The sequence below is a fragment of the Trachurus japonicus genome, chromosome 22, assembly GCF_045865225.1.
Source record: "Trachurus japonicus isolate A0001 chromosome 22, Traja_1.0".
In the NCBI taxonomy this organism is placed as follows: Eukaryota; Metazoa; Chordata; class Actinopteri; order Carangiformes; family Carangidae; genus Trachurus; species Trachurus japonicus.
This window is the reverse complement of record NC_140928.1, coordinates 28,969,428-28,985,416: the sequence shown is the minus strand read 5'-3', so window position 1 is coordinate 28,985,416 and position 15,989 is coordinate 28,969,428. Positions and strand designations below refer to the sequence as shown.

At 41.8% G+C, this 15,989-nt stretch overlaps 1 protein-coding gene across 1 annotated transcript in view; it reads right to left on the bottom strand.

Moving 5' to 3' along the window:
- Positions 1-207: 207 nt before the first annotated feature.
- The window catches only part of babam2 (BRISC and BRCA1 A complex member 2), a 114,543-nt gene continuing 98,761 nt past the window's right edge, over positions 208-15,989 (bottom strand). The window contains exons 8-12 of the mRNA XM_085768447.1: positions 13,597-13,696; positions 3,630-3,700; positions 3,399-3,481; positions 3,135-3,288; positions 208-958 (exon numbers count right to left, since the gene is read on the bottom strand). Of these exons, the coding sequence (XP_085624573.1) occupies positions 895-958; positions 3,135-3,288; positions 3,399-3,481; positions 3,630-3,700; positions 13,597-13,696 (472 nt within the window). The 3' untranslated portion in view covers positions 208-894. The remainder of the gene's footprint in view (positions 959-3,134; positions 3,289-3,398; positions 3,482-3,629; positions 3,701-13,596; positions 13,697-15,989) is intronic.

The following is a 15,989-nucleotide window of genomic DNA, read 5'->3' as shown; positions in this document are numbered from 1 at the left end:
ATCACGGACACCATTTTTCTGATAGATAAGTTAATTTAAATCTGCCTAATTTCCAATGGTTTCCAATGGGAGTTAACCCTTTTGTGACTATTGTTTTGCGAACTTGGCAACAGTAACCGTGGAGGGTGGGACTTGACAAAGGGTGAATTGATCAATTTCCTAATAAATACAACGGCCCAATAGCTACACAAAAAAACAACAAAGACTCACTGTCAGAGGAGACACACTTCTTTACTGGGTAGAAACTGACAAAACACATTACAGTAACTTGGACCTGTCAGGAACAGCTGACAAGGCTTCAGACCGTCAAATAAAACACAGCATTATAACAAATAAAAGGCCAATCAGAGATGATTTCAACAGCGACGACAGAGCCATACTCAACAACCTCTTGACTGACAGACCAACAGAAACAAAGGTGTTTTGCATTCTCATTACAGCTCTATGAGTGGTTAGTGTAGTTTACATATAGTTTACATATCAACAAACAACCTGCTCACACGCCACAGTGAAACAGATTGTACAGTACAGCTTTGTCAGAAGACGCCGCTGTCAGAGTCTGGAGTTTATTTTTTCAAAATAAAGTTCCCTTCTAATCATTATCTATGTTGATTGGGGCTGTTTGTAGCTGTAGCAGGATACAGAGCCTCTGAAAGTGAAATAACATGTGAAGTTTCTGAGAGAGCGGCAACACCTTCAAGGCCAAACTATTCAGAGTCTGCGTGCAACAACGCACGCCGTCATCCTCATTGTACTGTTCGTTTGTGAAAAGCACTGTACCGTCCGTGTGTACTTGTACACAGGTAGACGGCGGCATGCACAAACACACACTTGCATACACACACACACACTCCCACAGGCCACTCTCCAGGCATGTCATTAAGCTAGAGAGCACTAGAGTTTCCCGTTGGCAAAGGCTCCCTCTTGGAATTGAGGGATGAAGCTCTTGAAGTACGCCCTGGGTGGGAGACAGAGAGAGAAGGGAGGGGGGGGGGGGGCACAGGGGGAGTAGAGCAAACGAAACATCAAAATGTGACAATAATTGTGTTTCAACTGCTTCAAAGCGTCGAACAAATTCACTGGGTCAGTCTGAGCCCCAGTACAATGTGTATCAAAGAGCAGATGAAAGCCGTCTTTACTCTACAGCTGCACACGTACACACACGTCTCTGTGTTGTGTTTACACTCTTATGCTTTTCTTGTGAAAATCAGGAGGTAACTCAGGTGGTTAAAAAAAAAAATCATCCATGAGATGTTTGTATTTTTTTAGGTGGCGCGTTCAGTCTGTGTTGCAGTGTGTTCATGTCAAAGCACCGTTTGTGAAGGACACCACACACAAAAACATTTTGCACTTAAACTGGCAGATTTCAGTAGTTGTTGTTTTTTTTTATTTGGCCAAACAAATATGTTCCTCTACGTGTGCAGGACATTGCACAGCAACGTTGTGACACATTAACTTTATCGGAAGAAAAAAAACAAAACAAACAAAAAAACAGCTCCTTTGATTTGATCAAACTGGGATATTAAATATTGTGGAATAGTGTTTCGAAAGTCTCCTCAGTGGATGTGCTGAATGCAACGTGGTAGTGAGAACATCCACAATAAACAACCTTCACTCAGCTGAAACGCAGGAGCAGAAGTTCAAAGGGAGACAAAGAGGTCGGCAGGTTTTTAAGAGGAGAAACTAAAACAGAGCGAATAAGGAATAAAGCACACAATGAGATAATCTGCAGATTATGTGCTGCCTTCTATAGTCGCTGAGATATTTCAAATATTTACAGCAGTTATTCATCTGTGGCCACACACTGTTCAAACCGCGGCTGACGCCTATAGATTTACTCGTATGGGGTTGTGCCAGTTTGTGTTGACTGAGGGTGGAGTTAAAATCTGGTAGTATCAACAAATGGTTTATGTGCAGCACAGTCCACACACTGAGGACCTGCTCTGCTACACTGCGTCTAATGCACATGTTGTTCATTCTGATGGATGACCTGGTGTGGCTTTGTTATAGTAAATGGTTTCAATGGGCTCAGCAGTATAGAAGAGTCTTTCTGCTGCTTTGACCTCTACAGGAGGGGGCCGCTCTGTTGTGGCTTTTTCTTGAAAGATCCATATTCTCTAAAAAGGCAGATGTCAATGTCTTTCGTATTGTAAAGCTCTTCTTATTAGTACAGTGAAGGTCAGGACATGTAACTTTGTGATGTCACAACAAAGCAGTCTCTGCTCTCAGATACACCTCAGGCTGTATTTTGGAGGGACATGGAAACATGTACGTATCTACAATAAAACTAAACAGTCCATCACAATTAGACCCAAAGATATTATTTCAAAATTTGAATGACAAATCAATACGCTTCATAATAGACCTCATGCTTCTGATAGGTAAATTCCAACACTTTTTATAAACCACAGGAAAATGCAACATATGGGAGCAATAATTACCTATTTCTTTAAAGGGATATTTCAACATTTTGGCAAATTGGCCCATTGCCATAATCCCTATAGTTTTAGGAATAGGTTTGTTACCTTTAATCAAAAAAAGTCGGTGCAAGCTGTTTTTAGAACGGCGGGGCAGAGCCTTGAGCTGCTCAGAGCTACGCTATGGAGGCTCATGTGATTTCTTGGTTTCCCTCATCAAACTCATCAAATACACAATCCAACAACTCCAAAACGCTCTGGTGGACAAGTTGTGACCTGCACATTCACCACGCTATGAGATAATAACAGAACGTTACCAGACATGCAAGGCCGGTGTTGCGGTGTTCCCCAATGGCAACGCTCGTTGCCAGCTTTGTATTTACCTCTAAAACAACTCCGTCTCGTAATGTTTTGTTATTATCTCATAGCGTGGTGAATGTGCAGGTCACAACTTGTCCACCAGAGCGTTTTGGAGTTGTTGGATTGTGTATTTGATGAGTTTGATGAGGGAAACCAAGAAATCCCATCAGCTTCCGTAGCGTTAGCTGAGCAGCTTGTTTCTCTGCCCCGCCAATCTCAAAACAGCTTGCACCGACAATTAAAGGTAACAAATCTACTGCTATGACTATAGGGATGATGGCAATGGGCCAATTTGCCAAAATGTTGAAATATCCCATTAAAGATATGGAGTCATCATGCTGCAGACTCTATACTTACTTTGCCCTCTTGGCCATCTCGTTGCCATCCCAGCGTGGGCTGTAGGGATATGACTTCTGCACCTGAGAATAAAGCTGACCGCTGTTGGTGAAGTGGTACACAGACTGGAAGGTGAGGGTGGGCTGGTCTCTGGGGAAGTACAGCGGCAGATCCACTGCAAAGAGAAGACCAACAGAGGGAGAGAAAAGCAGAGAGGGAGAAGCAGAAGGATGAGGACGCTGAAGGTAACGGCATGGGAACAGAGCGTCTCTCCAGTTTTCCTACCGTGCACTAAGAAGCAGAAGTCTTTCCACATGAGGAGGAGGGTGAGTTTTGTGAATCCCTCTGCATCGTACTCCACCACCCCCCTGCAACACACACATACACATTAATATGAGCACAGTTTGATCAGGTTTTTTTTCCCACCTGCAGCAGCGTCTTGTGAAAACACCGGTACTGTGAGAACACGTGTTGTGATCACAGTGCAGCGGAGGGCGTGGACCGCAGTAAACTCACATTCCAAAGTGACTGAGGAAGGCAGCGATGTACTCTCTCCTCTTGTGATAGCCTTGGATGACATACTGCACCTATAGAGAACACAGTGGCGGGGAGAGGACGGGATTATAGGCTTGGAAAAAAACAAACTAAACAGCTTTGGACATGAGCAGCGACTTACGATGACAACTCATGGATCATATAAGTTATATACAGTATGATAAATAGGTTGGGTTGTTCAGACAGGTTGTTATTTGTCAGAACCCAAATAATTACAGGGATTATAATATTTTTTTATTTCAGACGATCAAACCAGATATTCAAATCTAGGCTGTGGCACACCCAGACCTGAGGTGGCAGTGCGTATGGATATGTGCTGCAGCTCACAATACACCCATGGATGCACAAAAAGCAATGCAGAGGGCCAGTGTTTTTGTCATAGGACAAAAAACCCACATCATATGCGCATATTTATTTTTCTTTCTTCCTCTCTGCACTGAGCACTTATGTATTTTATTTCCTCTGTATTTGGTTATATGTAAAGCGTCTTTGAGAGCTGTAAAAGCGCTATATAAATAAAAAGTATTATTATTATTATATGACCCATACCATGCCATAATACGCCATACCACAGCACAACAAAACAAAGACAGGAGAAGAAGTGAGAACTGACAGTGGGTGTCTGATATCATGACTGGATCAAATCCATCTTTGCTGTAATAACTTACTGTCACATTTAGGAGTGTTAACTGATCCTTGATCCCATAAGGCTGTATTATACTGTAGCCTTAAGTTAATTATTGAACTTAACTGCTGAGGGTCAAAAGATGTTGGTGGTGATTATGATGAAAACATGCTTTTATGTTTCTTTAATGATTCTAAAAGCTACAAGGGTTTTTATTTTTAAAGATTTTCGCTAGAATCTGACAGAAGCCATGGAAACAGCGTCAGAAGAAGAATATTGCTTCTACTATTTACTGTACAGTCCCAACACATTGATTTCCTTTACTCACTTCTCAGATGGATTAGACTTAATAGAGATCTGATCCCCAGTCAGTGCACAGTGAGAGGAGATTGCTGCTGTACTGTACTGTACTGTGCTATCAGAGGGAACCTACCCAGAATGTAAACAACGCTGCGGCCAGGAGAGAGATTAAGAGAGGTGAACTTTTTAATGGCTGCTTTCGCTTTAAAAGCAGATGGCTGCGAGTACAAAAGTATTATTGCATTCACTCTTTGTACAGGCGACTTTGAATGTCACACAAGCACAAAGTCTTCAGCTTACCGCCTGACTGTCAAATAAGTTGGTGTTACAAGCTCTGCCATTGACAAATGACTGTCTGTTCAGGCCACTGGGTTCATTTTTATACCCCGAGTCCACATTTTTACCTCAACAACAGGTTTTTGAGCTATATCTTTTAGTAACATTTTTGTAAATAAAAGGAGAGAAGCTGCTTGGTATGACCAGAATGTCTTCAGTACTCCCTGGCCTGACCTGGCTGTCTGAGTCTGGTGCAGATTTGGCAAAAGATCTTAAGTTGTCAGTGTAAACTGAACACTGAACACAAAGCCTCTGATTCTCCTCACACTTCTTATTAGAAAGGAGCAATGGACAACATGAAGGCAGCAAGCTTATGTGACTATGTGAATGTCATACTTTACAGCAGCAGATTGTACGCCTAATCCACCGTAGCTAGTTCATTTTGATCCAGCAAGTAGCTGGTGTTTGTTCAGCAAATGATTGTTTGTAGTGGAAAAGTCTGACACTTACAGGTGGGCTAGAAATATAAATGCCAATATACAGTATACTGTATGTGACAGTCAATATTATCAAACTGAACTGCTGTTTACTTCCAAGCAAAAAGAACAGCGGTGCTATTTTTCAAATTAAAGGCTGTATATGTAATAAGAAAAGCAAAGACTAAGATCGTTTTTAGTAAATTTCAGGATGTGTCAGGTCACTGTTAATTTGTTTAATATCATATGAGCTGAGACAATAAAGCAGGGCTTCATCAGTCATGCTGTTAATTAAAGATTCCCAGACTGTTACAGTTGTTTTCAGTCAGGTACAAAGCTTTGTGGAGTCATATATATTCAATTAAAACCATCACTGCTACCCAGCCCACAGACAGCTGTTAAACATTATAAATACCAGCACCATTCAAATGATGACTCCACATGAACCTTTGATTGGTTTTGACACAGATTGTAAACAGCAGTATTGTGGGTGAAGAGTAGCAGGTGTAAAAACATCCAGGCAGGGAGATAAGAATCTAAATGTCTAGTTGTGACTTTCAGTATATAATCAGACAGGAAGCAGGACACAGATTGTGACTTGGATTACAGATTATGATGCTAACCAGAAAGATCATCACCTCTGCAATGTAAATGGATAATAACAACATTTTTACAAAATAAAAGCTGCTATAATTCAGATGAACCTTTGGAAGGTAGAACTTAAAGCCCCAGTATGTAACTTATTTGGCTTTTTATTAGCAAAAATCAAATATTGCTTTCATAAATACGTATTTCATTGAAGTCGAATCACACCCGCATACAAATGAAAGCTTTCTCGTACCTTAGAATGAGTTGTTACAAGTTGTTACAAATACATAAGTGGGCGACGCACCGAACTGAGGCGGCCATGTTGCATCACCATTTTTTACGTTGAGTGGCAGCGTGACCGTAGGTAACCACGGAAACTCAGAGGAGCTGTCGGCTCGGGGAGAAAGTTTTCCAGGTAGTGCCTGTTAAAACTGTCACCGCTGTGTAGTGTGAGGAAAGACGGAGGCACTGATGTTGCATTCAGGTGCAGTCAGGCAGACGGCCGTCGGCAAACCAACCGGATGCCATTTTACTCCACGAGAGAAAGACGGTAAAACGTGGGTCAGGTAAACAATACAACATCACCATGACAACATATTGTCACACCTGTATTGTTTTGCCTCGTGCTGGTGGACCACTTGTTTACATAGACGCTTGTTTATCCTGTTACATGCAGCGTCTGTTGTCTGTCTGACGTCTGCCCGATTTCACGTGAATGCAACATCAAGAATACGTTCAGATATGCAACTGCACCGCTAGATGGGGGGAATTCCTACATATTATACCTTTAAAAGTCTTTATGAATGAATAAACTTTATCTCTGCTATATAACACTACAGTATATTGGTGCCACTGTGTCTATGATGCATAATAAAAGACTGCATTTCAATATACTGGTGTTGGAGCAGCTAAAAGCAACTGGGGAAACTGCAGCTCCTCTGAGGACTGGATCCATCATGGCTGAAGCAGAAGACAGAGGGTGACCTACTGCTCCTGCATGCTAGTGATTACTCACTGAGTATGAAATCAGCATTTTGTGAAAGAGGAAAGTGGTAATATCTCTGATACACAGTGTGTGTGTGTGTGTGTGTGTGTGTGTGTGTGTGTGTGTGTGTGTGACGGGTCTCATCTCTGCAAGAGCTCTTAAACACAAACGCGCATTGTGACTCAGCCTCCTGCTCAGTTGCGTTTACATGGGACAGCAGACACAGTAACTCAAAGCCACACGCTCAATAAGTTGTTTATATAGTTACACTGCGGGCGTGTGTGTTTCAGGGGAACTGCAGATCACTGAACTTTCACACCCATACTGGGAAAAGAGTTCCCGCCCCCGCTGTCACCGCCACTCTGTGACTGTGATTGGCTGCCTGGAGGTTTGAGTGATGCAAGACAGGTGATCTTGCTCTGCAGGTATTCAAACCTGCCCGTACCCATGGCTCCCTCGCCCACACATCCATTTATTGTGTTAGTGCGTGTGTGTCTGTGGGGACTGTGATGCAATAACTCCATAAGTGCTTCCTGCTGAATGATTAAGAAATCTCTACTGCCTGTGTCACACACACATTTACATCACCCATCTTCATGATGTAAAGAATGACTCATAGCTGACTTTGAATTAATTAGAAAATGACTTACTCTCAACACAATCTGAATTAAACCAAAAACTACAGCAGGATCAATACTGATATAAAAAAAACTACATATTTTATTCATGAATGATTGAAATTCAGTCTTAGTGTGACATGTAGTGTTTTGTAAAACATCTTTAAACTGTAAGAAAGTACCATTCACATATGAGAGACATGATTCATTGTGAAGTTTCCTGTCCACTCAGCGTCTGGGAAATCTACTCCAGCAACTCACTGCTCTTTCCTCTGCACAGTAAAGCAGTCAATGTAAACACTGTGCATGAATCTGTCTGATGATTCATGGTTCTGTAGTGACGCTGCCGTTGCTTTGGTGGCACGATTGAACCGAACGCAGTTTTACAGAATACCGAGGCCAAGTAAGCACTGTCTGAAGAACAGTGACAATGGTCTGTGTCCACAGAGTCACACCTGAAAACGCACACACAGTCACAAACACTGGTCATGCATAGTTAGTGCTGGGCGGTATACCGGTTCATACCGAATACCGGTGATTTTTTTTTTTGTGATATTAATTTTTCATATACCCCAATACTGGTGAGTGTGTAGCGTACAAAACGTTGGGAACACAGAGCGGCGGAACGTCGCGCCGCGGGACATTGTTTGAGAGGGGGATTGTTTTGCAGTTGTACCAAACAAGCTGCATGCCTGGGTTGAGCTGGTGAATAACATGTACTACAGAGAAAATGTCACAGCCACAGAGAAACTACTTCGGCTTTAAAAAGAAAAATCTCACGCTGATCAAACAACCATAATCTGTAGCCTAAATTTTTATTTTTTTACCTCACCGAGCCCCCCCCACCAGATGGTTTAACCCAACCTGGCATTTGCCGGCATCGCCTGTCAATCAAACAACGGAGTCGCGGTTGATGTGTAGCAGCAGCGCTGCTAAACCACGGAGGGCTAGGTGATAAAAAAAATTGAAAAAAGGCTAAACCAGCGCCGGTAAAATCCCGACATTTACGTCCACGAGTTGCAACCCACTCGGGCCATCGTGTTTTGTTTTGTTTTTTTCTTCTGGGGAGAAGTTAGCAAACAGTGGCATGAAGCTGGCTCATCTCCAGACGCATCTCAACACAAAACATGCACGTCATGTCGGTGAGCCTCCTGACTGCTTCATGAGGAAACTTTATGAATTCAGGTTGGTGTTACATGAGATTTTAAACGACAGCATCACATTTGGGGGCACTTGATAAATCTATAGAGGAAAATAGGAGCACTTGATTGTGACGCAGCTCATGAAATAAAATGCAGAAGAATCGTTGCAATTTAGAAATGAAATCACATGTAGGTGTGAATCGATTTCATGATTTTTTTTTATTATTATTATTTTTTTTTTTACAATTTATCATGCAGCCCTAGAACAGATATTCATTTGCAGTAAAGATTTTGGTGTCAAAATTTTGAATAACGCACCTGGGATTAGACTGAATGCAGCATACTGTTAGATTTTTGTACACTGTGAAAATATGTGATAAAAGACCTGAAATTATTGTAGAATAACACAAACTCCAACACACATCTTGGTTGAGTGGGGGCTGTGGGCGGGAAAGTGTGACACAGCCAAGAGTGGTGACTTCAGGGAGAAATATGCTGCGTCAGAGCCAAAGGAGCGCCTTGATTTGATTGGTTATCAGTGAAAAATGGCCGTTGTTATTATAGCCTTTATACTCACATTTCCTATTTCAACATGTAAGAGATTTATAATACCCAGTGAACAAAACTGATCAGCAGTCAAGAAGTCATTGGAATTGAATAGAAGCTACAAATTAGAGTCAGACTAATAATGATTCAGAAAAGACAGTCCCTGTAGAGACACCAATGTGCTGTATGTCTTCATATAAACTACTGTTGGTTTACAGAGATGGTGAGATGCCTCCACAGCAGCAGCAACTTGTTGCCTACAACTTGCTGCCCATAAAAGACATTTTCCTCACCAAGTGGAAACCGAGTTGTGGGCTGAATAATGATGCATCCAACAACTGAGCAATCACTACTATTGTTTTTGTTTACAGAGCTTCTCCTCCTACCGTCTCCTTAGCATGGTACGTGTGAAAAATGCAATGAGGATGCCAGCAGTGGGAACACATGCTGTATAGAGTATTGCATAGATCATTATCTTGATAATATATCTGGATATTAAACACCAGGTTTGAGCCTCTTTATAAAAACAATAGAGAACAAAAGTGATCTATGAGGCAACGGATGAAGACAGTGGAAGCAAACACATTTAATAATCAGGCTTCCATTAATAATTGCTCTTAGCTTCTCTCTTATAGGCCAGTTTCACACTGACTAGAGTTGAGCCGGATACTCGGCTGAAACGAGTATCCGGTACGGATAAAGCACTTTTGCCGAGTACGAGTATTATACGAGTAATACGAGTCAATATCTGTGCTCGGAAAAAAAAAAAAAAAAGATTGAATGAAAATCCTCATTGGGTAGCTGACTGTGTCTGCGTTCTGTGATAGGCTACAGCCCCTCCCCTACACACATGCAGGTGTGTTGCTGTGTCCCGCTCTGATCACTCACACAGAACAGCTGACAGCTCTGTCTCTCTCTGTCTCTCTCTCAGTCACTCAGGTCTTCTCCCTTAACGTTTAGGGTTTCTTCAGCTTCAGCTTTGTTATTACTTCAGTCACTTACTTATGAACCAGTAGAGTTCTGGTAAACGTGGGTTCGTTCAGACGTGGTGCCGACTCGCGTTGCGTCTCTGCCTGTCGGAGATTTTTTTTTTTTTTTCCACACACGCTCTCTCTCCCTCCGCCGTTCGTCGGAGTTTTTTTTTTTTTTAAACCGTCAGCTGGCGCTAATCAGTTCACGCACTGAGTGTCTGACACTTCCTTGCTGTATTTCTTTTAAAAAAAATAGTAGTGGTATAAATAATAGGCCTATTACAAAACACACACACACTCTCTCTCTCTCCCCCCTCCTCTCTCTCTCATGATCAGTGATACAGAATAATGAGTGATACACAGAGTAGCTGACATTCAGCTGTCTCTGTCTCTCTCTTACTCACACACACACACACACACACCTGGTGTGGAAATAAAATAAAGTTAAAAATTAAAAATCACACTGATCATTTAAAAAAAAATTAAAGTAAAAAAAAGAAAGTTATGTTGAGTATGAAAACTCTTGTTCATTACATTTTACTTAATAATTGCAACCACATATGTTGTATTCATTGTTGCAAAACTTGTTGTGTAAATGAATAGTTTGTTTGCTATCATGATCAAAACCGTTGATCTGAAGCTCAATGCTGATGCTGTCCTGTAAATAGTTTTCTAATCAGCAATAAATATAACAATTTCTGATCAATCCATATCCATTTCAAGACAACCCGACCCACTTCTGGGTTAAACCCCGCCCACTTCCGGTTTAGGCCCCGCCCACTCCGAGTACAGATACAGATACAGATAATTCATATGGTTAACAGATACAGATACAGATACAGATAATGCTGTACTCGCTCATCCCTAACACTGACTATCATTTATTGTGTCAAAAAAAATAAAGGCTGGGCAACGACTGAAGATGATTTTATTGAGAATGACTGATTCCCTGTCTTGTGTGAGTTGATTACATATGTACCTATCACACGCACAGCAGAGGACTGAAACCCCCTCGGGGCACATCATCTTCTGGAGCTGTGTTTCCATGAGTAATTTTTTTTTTTTTTTTTTGAGTAATCCAGATGCCAGGTGCTGCCATCAGCCAGCACAATCAAAGTCACAGTCAGAGCTGAGGTATGTGCTGATAGCTGTGTCAAAAACAATCAGAGCATCTGGAATAAGTGGGTGGAAATAATTGATGGTGTTAGAAGAACAAAAGCACCGAACAGCCGGGATTGTCAGGGGTGTTGATTCATTGTTTTCAGTCAATAAATCTAGTAAATGATATTAGATAGAATGTGATCCGGCTCTGATGACACACATTTTTACCTTTTGCTTTCCAGGTGTAGTAGTGCTTTTGCTGCCACATGTCTGTTATCAAATAGTTCCAATTTACACTGACAGTTCTTCTTAATCACCAGAGGGTGGAAGGCAATTAACATTTGGAGCTCGACAGAAGAGACACAAACAAAAACTGACAAGACATTTAAAGGTATAGTTCAACATTTTGGCAAATTGGCCCATTGCCATAATCCCTATAGTCAGAGCAGTAGGTTTGTTACCTTTAATTGTCAGTGCAAGCTGTTTTTCGATTGGCGGGGCAGAGATACAAGCTGCTCAGCTAACACTACAGAGGCATATGGTATTTCTGGTTGTCCTTCATCATACTCATCATACTCATCAAATACACAATCCAACAACTCCAAAACACTCTGATGGACAAATTGTGACCTGCACATTCACCACGCTATGAGATAATAACAGAATGTTACGAGACAAATTTGTTTTCGAGGTAAATGCGTAGCCGGAACTACATTCCAGACATGATTGCTGGGTGGAGTTAATTCAAAAGTAGTTCTGAGTATTTTCTTCATGTGTCGTAAATTTACAGAAATTATACATTATTATTTCATAGCGTGGTGAATGTGCAGGTCACAACTTGTCCACCAGAGTGTTTTGGAGTTGTTGGATTGTGGATTTAGTTTGATGAGGGAAACATGGAAATGCCGTGCAGCTCACATCTCTGCCCCGCTGATCTAAACACAGCTTGCACTGACAATTAAAGATAATGAAACTACTCCCAAGGCTATAGGGATTATGGCAATAGGCAAATTTGCCAAAATGTAGAAATATCCCTTAAAAACTTGTTACGGATTCAGACTGGATTTTACTCTAAAGTTAAATCGTGGTAATGTTTGTGATAAACTGTTAATTTTCCTTGATTATAATAATGCTGTCATGGCCCAACTGCTTACAGTAAGCTGATGATCTTGCATAACATTAGCGCACATTAGTGAACATGTTACTAAAACAGATCAAATATTATAGTTGTAATAACAAAAATATACATTTATATAAATACACACTGTTAAGACAGTTACATTTTTAAAAGGCAGTAAACAGCCTGACTTTATTCACATTACTTCCACATGGCGCTTCTCACTTTTATTTGGTCTGCTGTGATGGTCATGCTTTGAGGGAACATTCATTTACCCTATTTGGTTTTGAGACACTGAAATTGTTGAATTCTTTCGAATGCATTATTTCGCTGCATTATCAACTGCTTAGAAAAAAAGCTGAACGATCCATCAAACTATATCTCTATCTCATTTATTTTACAATTTGAAATAATGAACACCTTCAGAGCAGCAGTTGGCCGGCGTTCAGTGCTCGGTGCTGATTACACTTTGCATGCTGGAAGGAGCCGGTGGCCCTGCTTGAAATCAATGTGGGAGTGATGAGTGATGTGGGTTGTAGATGTCTTAACGCTGTACACTTGGAAATTTGTACTTGCTCTCTAAAAACAGTCATGGTGACATTATGAGAGACACTCTTCCTCCTCTGTGTCACGGTGCCTTATTCTGCTCTCCAACTCTGCTTTTCTCCAAAACACAGGCAGCGGGCCTCCGTGACTCTTTCAGAGGAGGCTGGACTCAGACAATCACACACACACACACACGGAGGTCAGCCGGGGACACGTGTGTGCCAGGTGAGATGCGGGGCCGTCTGTGTGTCTTCTGCGTGTGCGTACGAGGACTGCGGGGGATGGGCACGTCTCCCGAGGGGAAGTGGCATTAATATGTGTCTACGCTACATATCTACCTGTCAACCTGCGGAGGCCGGGGAGCGCGCAGACGGCCCGTGGAGGTCGGCCAGCACGCCCACGACCGCAGATGCCAGACGACACACGCTTGGGTGCGCATAACACACATTAACCGCGTGCAGACGGACGCTCGGCTTCAAAATATTGCAATAAATTATTCATGCACCTGTCACACGCTCACGTAAGGAGGAGCGTCTTAATTAAAATATCAGGACATGAATGATGTCAAACAACGCAGAGCCTGACGCTGACATACACAACAGTGTGTGGAGGTATTGTGAGTTACAGCAAACACTTACTTTGTTGGTGAGTAGCTGGCACACTTGAGGGACGTAGTCAATTAGGCACCCGCCACTTGGGAATGCTGGGATATGGAGTGCAGAGGAGCCTCCCAGAGCACTGATTGAATAAAAAAAAAAAGACAAGATACTCATTACAAACATAATATAAGCAGCAGACCCCCACCACCACGCTTCCCCATAACGAAGGTGTTATCCAGGTGTAAAGCAGTAAATGGTATTTGCCAGACACGGTGTTCATTTTTTATTTCAGCACAGAGTCTTTTCCATCATGCTCTCTCTGTTGAGTCTGATAAAAAGCCAGTCGGTAAACTTTAAATGGGAGCTGTCAAATGCCTTTTACTCAAAGTGGACTCCATTAAGGGCTGACTGACGGAGAAGTGAGATGGTCGTCCTTCCAGCAGCTTCTCCCTCTCTGCTGAAGACTGCTGAAGGTCTGTTAGGGCTCCAGGCTTCTCAAAAGGCAGTAAAAGGTCTGAATACTTCAGTAAATCTAATTTTCATTTTCATTTTTGTAGGTCTTTGATGGATTAAAGAGTTTTTACAGGGATATAATAATTTTCAATGAATACAACGTTTTTTTTATCCATTGAAAAAAAAAAATGCTGAATACTTTCTGAACATGCTGTTTTCAAATATTTCTAATGTCCTTCAAATTGAATCCTCTTCCAATTTTCATTGTCTCTCAGCTCTGTCCATGTTTCTGGGCCCAGGTCCTGACTTGATGTGACCACCTTCCTCCAGAGCCTCTGCTACTACATACCCAAGTTGTGTAATTAAAAAATAAAAGGAATGAATCATGCCCGTGGCGTCGTCCTCATACTCCTTCACTCGTTCATTTATTCTTTTGACGTCCTCCTGATTCAGTCCTGCAGAACGGCTCCATTAGTGATTAGTGCACGCTTGTTTAATCATGAAATCTGCTGCTGCAGTTCCCCACTGACTAACCAACCGAAGTAGTCACTCCCTCATTTTTTTTTTCCTGATCTGGGGCAAAAACAGAGGGAATACCCCGAGGACAGGTTAAAGGTCTTAAGGAACCGCTTATTGGCTTTTAATGCTCATTTTAAGACACATAGAGGAGGATTTCTCTCGCTGCTTTCTATTTTTATTTCAGTCTTCATTAGAGCAGAACAGTCTCAGGACATTTAACAGACGCCATTTTCAAAGAATTGAATTGATGCCTGCTGTTTACCAGGTTAAGCATGCATGATGCACGTACAGTACAGAGCCTACATCCCGTAGAATTATATCAAATGTCAAAGATCACATATGTTGAGATGTGCACCCTGGGGCTTGATCTTCAGTTCATTAGAAAGTCTATGATGTGAAAATGGTAATGATGTGTCAAAAGGTGAAACAGCAGTGAGCACAGACCGCGGTCACGATCCCACCAATTCCATCACATCAAGAAATCCCTTTGTATCCCCCCCCCTCCTCGGTGTAATGGAAATACGTTCCATATTTTGTCATGGAGACAGGCAGACAATCCAGACAATTTCACAATATTGAAAATCCCAAAGAAAGGCTGTGGGAGTAGTGACAAGGAGGGGGAGGAAGCGCCTCATGATGCGCTCCACCTTACATGACCAAAACCCACAAATGTTTACAGAAAAAAAAAAAAGTCTTAACAGGCGTCAGGGAGAGGTCAGCAGTGGTTGGACGCCGCAGTGCACGGAACAGATGGTGGTAGAGGTGTGTTCAGAGGAAAAACAGCTCATTAAAAAATGAGCTCAAGATAAGAAGTCCTCCATCCAGAGAGATCCAGATGTGCTTTAACAGCCTGATTCCACACCACTCGTCTAAGTTTAGCCTTTTTTTTGGGGAATTGATGCTTAACTGAATATTAATAAGGTCATGTAAACGCTGTCACTCACAAAGACGTCTTCATTGTCACAATCTCAAAAAAAACTCCAAAGCCGCCATTTACAGCAGGTTTTGTGCACGTAATTAGCATTATCCTGTGCATTTTCCTGTGCACCCAACAAATGGTCGATTGAAAATAGCTTACAGCGATGAGGAGAGAAGCTTTTGAAAATGAAAATCTAAATGATGCCCATCTATCCTCCCACGGACCTATAAATAGCTGCATATCATTCAGATGGAAATGTGGACAGAGGCACAAAATAGATGGCGGTGTGTTCGTCACTCATTTGTGTCAATGGAAGGCGTGTGAACAAATGTGAGGCACTTTTTTTATTGCAGTGGTGTTTTTTTTGCCTTTTGATGGAAGACAGATTAGGATCTTGTCTTGGTTAGCGTAAAAGAAAAGATCTTTAAATATCCAAACTTGCTGGAGAAGTTTTTACAATAGTGACTAACTGGTCTATTCTTAGGATGCCAATTTTCTCAGCAGGTCTCAATCTGCAGACCAATGTAACCCCCCATCGAGC